At 34.3% G+C, this 10,409-nt stretch overlaps 1 protein-coding gene across 1 annotated transcript in view; it reads right to left on the minus strand.

Annotated features, from left to right (window-relative positions):
- CEP290 (centrosomal protein 290kDa) overlaps positions 1–10,409 on the minus strand; it is a 185,412-nt gene that overhangs the window by 145,397 nt on the left and 29,606 nt on the right. The window contains exons 12-19 of the mRNA XM_006870704.1: positions 9,932–10,055; positions 7,535–7,707; positions 6,676–6,838; positions 4,854–4,954; positions 4,694–4,781; positions 3,107–3,219; positions 1,495–1,579; positions 632–774 (exon numbers count right to left, since the gene is read on the minus strand). Coding sequence (XP_006870766.1) covers positions 632–774; positions 1,495–1,579; positions 3,107–3,219; positions 4,694–4,781; positions 4,854–4,954; positions 6,676–6,838; positions 7,535–7,707; positions 9,932–10,055 — 990 coding nt within the window. The remainder of the gene's footprint in view (positions 1–631; positions 775–1,494; positions 1,580–3,106; positions 3,220–4,693; positions 4,782–4,853; positions 4,955–6,675; positions 6,839–7,534; positions 7,708–9,931; positions 10,056–10,409) is intronic.

Genomic DNA, 10,409 nt, shown 5'->3' on the forward strand with positions numbered 1-10,409 from the left:
AACAGCAGAGTACACATTTTTCTCCAGTGTATGTGCATAATTCTCTGGTGTAGACAATATGCTAATCACAAAACAAGTCTTAACAAATTTGAAATGACTGAATTCATATAAGGTAAATTCTCTAGCAACAAAGGAATGATTTTAAAGTTCAGTAACAAAAGGAAAAACTCTAGAAGAACAAATAAATCTTGGAAATCTTAGAAAATACAATTAATTAAAATGTTCCTTATGGGGAGGAGGTTGAGACTTTGACTCACTTTCTTTGGACACATCATCAGGAAATACCAGTCTAAAATAAGATATCATGTGTGGTTAAGGATGAAAATTAAGGAAACCCTCATTTAGATGGCTTGACACAAGAGTTGAGACAATGGACTCAAACATACCAACAATCACCAAGATGGCACAGGAGTAGGCGACAATTTATTTTGCAACGTGAGTTGGAGTTGACTTGTTGGCAACTAACAACAACAATTTTATCACACACTTATGCAAAAGACATTGTGTCAAAATTCTCATGAGATTAGATATTATCGATACCAGAAGACAGTTGAAGACTATCTTTAAAATGCTTAGAGGATAAAACATAACCATTCACATGGGGAAAAAATGCAAACACACAAAAACTTACATTAACCAGTCTTTCAAGACTAGGGATAATTAGAGCTGTTTCTCCTCCTTTAATATCAGGATCTTTCTGCATTTCTTTAATAGCTTGTAGTATCTCCTTCATACCTGCTTCAAGTTGTTTATTTTCTTCAACTAATTCTCTTACTGCAATTACATATTTTATCATTTAATGAATAGATACGTATCATAATTTACATTTCTCTATACAGATAAAGTTGGAACCGACTCCACGGCACGTAACAACAACAATATACAGATAAAAAGGAACTCTGGTAGCGTAGTGGTTACGAATCAGGCTGCAAACCAGAAAGTCAGCAGTTTGAAACTACCAGCTGTTTCGTGTAGGAAGATGAGGCTTTCTGCTCCCGTAAAGATTTACAGCCTCAGACACCCTGTACAGGGTCGCTATGAATTGGAACTGACTCCACAGCACATAACCATCACCATACAAATTTATAAAATCTTTCACATAGAGGAAAAAATACTCATTTGGAAAATGTATAAAATATTTTTTAAAAAATCAAAATATCAACACATTCTGTAAACAGTTGAATCAAATGGAACACTTATCTATGTCACTGCATCCACAAACTATCTCATAGCTGAAAGAAAAAAAATCATATGCATAGTTTTTCCTTAAACTATAATTTATATAAAAAATACTTCATTCTCACAAAAAATTCAGATGCAAACACTCCCTGATGATGAAAATAAGCCAACAGGCTGAGTCCTATACACGATTATGGCAAATAAGAGTAAACCGATCAGAAAACATATTATTAAAATTCTTTCAGACTCATGATTCTAAGTATAGGAAAAAAAATTTTTTTAGCACACATATTAATATAAGTAATAACAACTTACATTTATTCTGAAATTTGGCTATTACAGTTTTACTTCTTTCTAAATCTTTTTCCTTTTCAATGAGTTCTCTTGAAAGAAATTCATTCTAAACAAAAATAAAAGTACAAATGATTTTTTCTAAAATAACACAGTAGTATACAGTTTTCAAGTTAAGAAAAGTTTGATCAATTAAGGTATAATTACAGAAGTATATGCTAGAGAAATGTCAGCAGTCATAAAAATACAATCTGAAGAGTAAAAGAGAAGGTGAGGTTCCTCTGACACTCTCCCTCTCCACCCAGTACAACAGGCACAGATGCAATGATGGATTTTGTTTGTTTTAGCACCATAATCATCTTTTTTTAATGGTCTGCCATTACACTACCTGTTCTGCCTGGCTTCTATGTCGTTCAAGTTCTATTTCTGCACTTCTATTCTGTGCTTCTTTGATCAACAAATCCTGTACTATGACTTCATTCTAAAGAAATATTTAATAAGTTAGGCAAGTTAATAACTTCATACCAAGTGTGTTGCATTCACAGACTTTTAAAAATAGAATGTATATAAGTTAGTGTTAATGTATAAATAAAAATCTTTTTATCATTGTTAAAGAAATCTGTTAGGGAATTTATAAAATGCAGTAAAAAGGCAATCATAGGAATGTGATCTGGAGGAAATCTCACCTGAGACCTAAGACATTCTAATTCTCTCCGTAGCTGTTCTATAAGATTGTCAAGTGGATCTATCTGACGTAATTTTGATCGTGCAGTAATAGGTACAGGGTCCAGAAGATTGACTTCAAGCTTACTTTCTAAACTCTCTGTCTGTAAAGATACTCCTTTGTTTCTTACATCACCTTTCAAATTGATATCATCATATTTTATTTGGGTATGAACCGCCTCGTCTTCTAATGCTGCTATTTGTGATTTATCCATGTCAATGCTATCATCATGAAGTTGTTGACAAAATATAGCAGATTTTTGCCTAAGTGATAAGTTCTGCATTAAATTTGAAGCTGTTGATAAAGCTTGAAAAGAAGAATCACTTTTCTGTACGAAATTAGTCTTTTCTTGTACCTGTTGACTTCTTGACACTTTCTTCAGACAGTCATCAGAAAGAGAGCATAAATAGTCATTTATCTCTTCATGGCTACCCTGACTAAGGCTACTGACTAATGATTCTAAGTTCCTTAAAGATTGAAGACATGGTGCTTTAAAAATCTCCCTTATGGTAATCGGTTCAGAAGTTGAATTAGCATCTTTTACTTGCATGGCTGAAGAACGTCTAATTAAAGAGAAAAAAGGATCCATTCCGCTATCTACACTGTGATGAATTTCAGGTAACTTTCTTGATAATAATCCTCTGGCCATACTCTCTTTGGGTTCATTCTGATCTGACTGTGGAGTACTGAATGATGGTCTCCTAGGCAGCAGTTCTATTTTATCTGAACTCCTCATCTGTATTCAGAGTAAATAATGTAGCATTAATCTTTAGGTTAAGAGATTATTTAAGCAAGCAAACTTTTAAAATCTATTTAAGAGCTATAAATAAAATACAGATATTTAAAATGAGATAAATGGGAGAAAATAAAAGCACTAATAACATTTTTATTATTTTTATCATATCTGTTTACCTTTGATTGAGCATCACTAACATTTTTGAGGCTTATAAAGTCAAATTTTCTTTCTTCTATTCTGTTCTCCTGATAAAAGTTTTCAGTTAGGTTCAGGTCCTCTACTGTTAATCCTAAATGTAAGAGAATCAACCAATTAAAAAAATATATAAAAATAACTCTCCCACAATTCTAATAATTTAATTCTTTAAAATTAAAATAATGTTTCCACAAAGACAAAAGGTAGAACTGTTACAAAACCCTTGCTCCACAGGGTAGCCACTTATTATAACTCTCTAATCTACCCCATCTTCGATGTTATTGTTCATTGCTAAATGCTGTCGAGTCGGTTCAGACTCATAGCAACCCTGTATAGAGTATCCAAGGAGCAGCTGGTGAGAATGAATCATAGACCTTGTGGTTCAAACTGACCTTGCAATCCAGTGCCTTATCCCACAGTGTCATACCATGTTTAATAAGCTATTAATAACATGAGAAATTAATTTGAATTTTACTTTTCCATCATCCTTTACTGATTCTATGTAAAAAGTACTAATAATACCTAGTAGATGGTTAAATGGTGTGTACAAGAAAGAAGACAAGTATTATGAGTAATGAGTTGTTGTTGTGAAGTGCTGTTGAGTCGGTTTCGACCCATCGCGACCTTGTATACAGTTTCCAAGTAGCAACTGGTGAGCTTGAACCACCAACCTTGCAGTTCAAACAGCTTTGCAGTCTGGCGCATTAACCCACAGCACCATACCACGCTGGTTAATATACTAATACCTTATGAAGAGTCACCCTTCTAGAAGTTTTTCAATGTACTATATAATGTGGCACTGTGGGATAATGCACACGACTGCAAGGTCAGTTTGAACCACAAAGTTGGCAGTTTAAATCACCAGCCACTCCTTGGAAACCTTACACAGGGAAACTATGAGTCAGAGCCAACTCAACAGCACTTAGTAACAGCATATAGATTATAAGGCTGAAACAAAAATTTTCTGCTATTCTCAGAAAAAGATGTGCTACGTACTCAGATCATGTTAATAAAACATTCCTCCATTATGGCCCTCTTACAAAAAGCACTACAATGGGTATTATACAATTTAACCAACTGTTATCTTTACATTAAATAAGATAACCAAAAATATGATATATTAATTTTCACTCAATAAAACATTACTTTCACTTAGTGAAGTCCAATTTACAAAAAGTATTTTCAATTAATAGTTCTTTGCTGTTATTGTTAAGAGTGTTGAGTTAGCTCCGACTCATAGGGCTTCTGAGGAGCAGCTGGTGAGTTTGAACTGCTGACCTTATGGTTAGCAGCAGTTCAGTGCTTATCCTACAGTCCCACACTATGACTTCTAAGGGAAAGGGAAAACATGAAAAAGTCTAGCATAAATTATCTATGGTGTCCAGGTGTGGCACTGTAGGATAAGCACTATGTTGGTTTGAATAGAAAGATTTACGGTTTAAACTCAGTAGCCGTTCCTTGGAAAACCCTATACAGGTTTGCTATGAGTCAGAACTGACTTCACAGCACTAAACAACAACACATATATAATACTACATTTTATCATTATTAATCAAAATTAAACATACCTATAGTTGCAGCTCTTTTTCCCCTTTCTTGAGCCATTTGACGAATTTTTTTTTTGAGATCAAGTCGTTCTTCCTCTAGACTTTCAATCTGCAAAGCATGAACTATTAGTATTCCTCTCTAGTTTAATAAACAAAATAGTCTTTTTATCACAGCACTTGCCTCTTTCAAAAGAATCTGGTTTTCAGCTCTGTACTGTTGCTGTTTTAAGTTTTTGCTATTTCTAAACTCAGTTAAATCAATCATTGTCTTCGGTTCAAGGCCTAAAATTGAAAAGTAATACAATTTAAATCTTTATCAGCATTCAAATGCACTAAAAAAAGAATCTTTATATACCATGTTACAATTAGCCAGCATTATTTAAAAATGCAGTACTTTTCCCCAGTAATTTCCCAGATATTTGAACTGAACCTACAAAATTAAAATTTTATCATAATTACTCACGGGAATTCTGACAAAATGAATCAGGATCTGTATCTCTACATCAGGCTATAATAGAGATACTATGCTGTATTAAGAATGGAAGCTTGGAAGTAAAATAATCCTGGGTTTAAACTCTTCAATCATTAACTAAGTAATAGGGATAATACAGTATTCAGGTGGGGTTTTTTTTGTTTTGTTTTTTTACAGACTATTGTAGGGTTAAGGAGCTCTGGTAGCATAGTGGTTACGAATCAGGCTGCAAACCTCACAGACAGCAGTTTTCTGCTCCCGTAAAGATTTACAGCCTCGGAAACCCTGTACAGGGTCGCTATGAGTCGGAACCGACTCCACAGCACATAACAACAACACCAATTGTAGGGTTATAATAAAATTAATCTAAACAAAGTAATTAACATAGTGTCTGGCACATATTAACCATTATTGATATTAACTATCAATTGCATTATCATTATTAGTCAGATACCCCCGAGTATACCTGTCTCCTAATTTGTTGTTATTAGGTGTGGCACTGTGGACTAATGCACTGGACTGCAAAGTTGCTTTGAACTGTAAGGTCAGCGGTTCAAGCTCATCAGCTGTTCCTCAGAAACCCTATACAGGGTTGTTATGGGTTGGAACGGACTTGATGGAACTTAACAACAACAACAACAACAATGCTCTGACTATCAGATATGAAGATTATCTAAAGTGATTATGAATGATGCTTGTGATATTTATTTAATTGATTCAGAAGTTATTTTTACAAAATTCCATCTTCCTGGCTATGATCTGGTAGTCTAACTTGATCAGAAAGAAGTCTAACTGGAGGTCATGGCTTAACTCTGAGTACCAGTGAGATATTTTTAATTAAAAAAAAAAAATCACATAATATTTTTTCCTTCCTCTATATTTTTATATTTTAACTCTAAGAAAGCATTAAATGATGCTAACCAGGTATAATGAAATCAATATTTAGATATTTATTTTCATTTTTAAGAAGCAAGTTAGACTGAAACATTCACATTTACAAATTACTTCTTAGTATCAATGGTAACCTTAAAATACTCAACCAAAACAAAATTTAAGCAGTTAAAATTGTAAAAGCCAAGGATTAAAGAGTCTGAAAAAGTCTTCACCAATATTTAAGTTTATACCTAATTTCATTTAAAACGAGAGCTCTGCAAACTAACATAAATCAGAGAGCTATCGCAGTCAAGATTAACTTGTAATATATGGTACTGAAATGATAGACTTTCATTTTTTAAATAATGAATTATTACTATTTCTAGAACAGCGCATTGTTAACTGACTTTGAAGATCCTAACAGATTCCACCGATGACTCCAAAGGCTACATAAATAAAGCAATGCTCAAGGCCTTCCCTGATATTATCCCAACCCTAGCCCTCAATCCCACTTTAGTTAGAGTAGCTTCACATTTACTTGTTTTCACTTAAGGATTTATTTGAAAAACAGTACTCAACTATTTTTTAGTAACAATACTAATTTTAAAATACTTAATAATTAGATTAAGTTAACTGCATATCTTAAAAGCTGGCTTACCTGCACGTTCTCTAAGTGCCTCATTTTCATCAAGAAAATCATTGATCTTCATCTCCAGTTTATTGATTTCCTTTGTCAATACTTCAATCTCTCGATCTCTTATTTTAATTTGATTTTTACAATTCTTTATTTCAACAACAGCATCTTCTAAACCATATACTCCCTGCAAAATGTCCAATCTACTTTAAACATAATATGATTGATTTAAATACATTTATCAAATTCTGGAATTTATTCTCCTATTAAGTCTGCAAAGAAATGCAATATACCTAAGGTTTATGTCAGTAAATCGTGAGTTGTACTGTGTTCTTATAAAACAAGTCTGGTAATAGTATAGAAAATAGAAGAAATGAAAATTTCCTAGTACACAGTCTTAACGGCAAAGTGATTAGAAGTATTATGTATAAAACACTTAAAAAAGCATAGAAAAGTTCAGTTAAGAGCAAACCAACTATATCAGAAGAATGTGTAAGTTATTAGTTACCTGATTTGGTTGGAAACACACACAAAATATTCAAAAGGTGCAAGCTAAAGCTATGTGGACACAGTTTGTTACAAAATTATTCCTAATTTTTATCAAATGAATCAGTGCTGTCACGTCTACATGGTGGGAAAACGGCACAAATTGTAAAGCATCCGATCCTGCTGTTTCATCAAAGCTGATCCCGGGGTGGGAAAATACTTTAACCAAAATGATTTTTTAAATAATACTTGTGCCAAAAAGTAAATGCCACTTAAGGATATGAATAGTGTAAATTGTCCTGTTAGCAAAAGATACTTATGGAATGTTTTAAAACGATAAACATTGAATAGGCTAATTGTGAGTGACATGAATGATTGAAAAGATAAAAATACATACTGATTCATAATCTTTTAATCGCTTCAGAATCTCAACAAGTTCTTTATCCTTTTCCCTGGCATCGGCCTCTGCCAATTCAGCTGTTCTCTCAGCCTCTTTAGCCTTCTCTTCTAAACTTTGAAGTTTTGATTGAATTTTCATATAATGAGTCTGTTGTGAAATGGTTGAAGCACCTACAGGGTAAAATCCAAAGTCATGACTAAATTACATTGTCTACTCACAGTCCTGGAAATCAGTGGTTCTAACAAGAGAAGATAAGGAGTTCTGGTAGGGCAGTGGTTATAAGTCGGGCTGCTAACCACAAGGTCAGCAGTTCAAAACTACCAGCTGTTCCACAAGAGAAAAAGGAAGCATCTGCTCCTGTAAAGATTTACAGTCTCAGAAACTCTGAGGGTCGCCATGAGTTGGAACTGACTCCATGGCATACCACGATCACCACCACCACCACAAAGGGATGGTGCTGCAGGACAATGCACTGGACTGCAAGGCCGGTTTGAAATGCAAAGTCGGTAGTTCAAACTCACCAGCGACTCCTTGGAAACCCAATACAGGTTTGCTAAGGGTCAGAACCAACTCAATGGCACTTAACAACAAAAAGAGAAGGTAGGAGAAGAGATGTTATACTGTTAAAGTTCCTTTTACATTATGATTTTGCATTTAAAATACAAGTTCATTTTGGTTTCACTAAGACAAGTTGTAGAGTTCAAGAAATTCTTGACTGAAGGGTTATAGTTGAAAAACACTATGTTACAAAGAATGAGGACTGTACAGAGACTACTCTTGCTATTAGGTGCCATCCAAGTTACAGACACTGTCAACCAATCTTGTTGCAGGGGTCTTTTTTTCACTGGTTCTCTACTTTACCAGGAGTGGTGCTGGGGTGGTGCTGTGGGATAAAACACTGGATGTTAAGGTCAGTTTAAACCCCAAAGTTGGCGGTTCAAACTCACCAGCTGCTCCTTGGAAACCCTATACCGGTCCAGATAGTTTTTCCTTCTATTATACATAGGGTCACTATGAGTCAAAAGTGACATGGTGGGACCTAACAACATCACTATAAAATATATTACACAGATCATTCACACATTCACCTACAATAAACATACACTGATAAATAATGTACATCTCTATACAAGTTTTTCTGCTTTGAAAGTTTTTACTTCTTTCTACTAATTAGAACCACTGGCCTTTAGATATGATATCGGCATGGTTCACTCCCTCACCTTCTTTAAGTTTCTGTTCAAATACCTCTTTAATAAGGCTTTTGCCTCAGTATCTAAGTTGCAACCCTACTCGCACCCCTACCCCTACCACCACCATCATTACACTTACACAGACACAACATGCACTCATTTGTTATTTCTCCTTTACAGCTTATTTTTATCCTCAGTAATTATAATCCTCAGTAATTATAAGATATTCATGAATTTATTACTTATCTGCAATGTTGTTACATTTGCTAGTTCTAAGAAATAAAACAAATTATATCAATTTACATTTCTTAGAGGGTCATGTTATTTTCAACAGAGAAGAAAATGATAGAAAACATCGTCATTTATAAATTTAAACAGTCATAATGTCTAGGTGTCCCGTAAAGATTTACAACCTCGGAAACCCTGTACAGGGTTGCTATGAGTCAGAACCGACTCCATGACACAAAACCACCACCACCAATGTCTAGGTGTGGCACTATGGGTTAATGAGCCAGACTGCAAAGCCATTTGAACTACAAGGTTGGTGGTTCCAGCCCACCAGCTGCTCCTTGGAAACCCTATACAGGGTCGCTATGGGTTGGAACCAATTTGACGGCACTTCACAACAACAACAACAACGTCTATAAAGGCGCTCTGGTGGCACAATAGTTAAGAGCATAGTTGCTAATTGAAAGATCGGAGATTTGTATCTACCTAATGGCTCCAAAGGAAAAAGGCCTGGTGATCTGCTAGTAAAGGTTGGTTTTTGTTGTTAGGTGCTTATCAAGTTGATTTTTTGGGTTATAGGACATCCTGTGACAGATTAGAATTACCTGTAATCTTTATGGGAGTTGATCACTAGTTCTTTTACCTGCAAGACAGGTTCGAACTGCTGATCTTTCGGTTAGAGGCTGAGCACTTAACTGTTGTGATGCCAGGGCTCTTTCTGTAAAGATTATAGCCAGGAAAACTCTACGGCGCAGTTCTACACTGTCACATGGGGTCACTAAGTCTACTAAAAACACCAACAGCAATAGCTATAAAGTAATTAATATTTCCTACATAATTTTTTAAAGTATAATAAAATACAAATAGAGAAGGCATAATACTGTATCTTTCTTTTGACAAGATACTATTTTTAATCAAGTATGTCTAAAACATGGCATATAAAATAATTTCATATACTTATAAAATATTAAATTACCTTTGTTTCTTTGGAGTTCAGTTTTCAAATCTTCAATAATAAAAGTATTTTTTTCCATTTCTTTTGTATATTGTTCTGCTTGTTCAATGAGCATTTTAATTTGACTATCTCGTTCCTGTATACCCTAAGAGATTTTGAACAGTCACATATTAGCACTTCATGGGCACACATACATTTTTAAGTGTAAGGAAAAAAGGTTAAGTCATTTTCATTAAGGAGATAAAATATAGTTTTTTGAGAGACAAAACTCACTTTTTGAAATTATGCATATCTGATGTGCTGTAGGATACATATTGAACTGCTGACTACAATATGGGTAGTTCAAACCTACCAGCCGCTTAGCAGGAGAAAAATGAAGCTTTCTGATTCCATAAACATTTATAGCTTTAGAAACTCTATACAGGATTGCTATGAGTCTCAACAAACCTGACTCGATGACACTTAGCAACAAGAGCATGCCTGAAATACTCTACACAAT

This window comes from Chrysochloris asiatica, unplaced genomic scaffold (assembly GCF_000296735.1).
Source record: "Chrysochloris asiatica unplaced genomic scaffold, ChrAsi1.0 scaffold00149, whole genome shotgun sequence".
NCBI lineage: Eukaryota > Metazoa > Chordata > Mammalia > Afrosoricida > Chrysochloridae > Chrysochloris > Chrysochloris asiatica.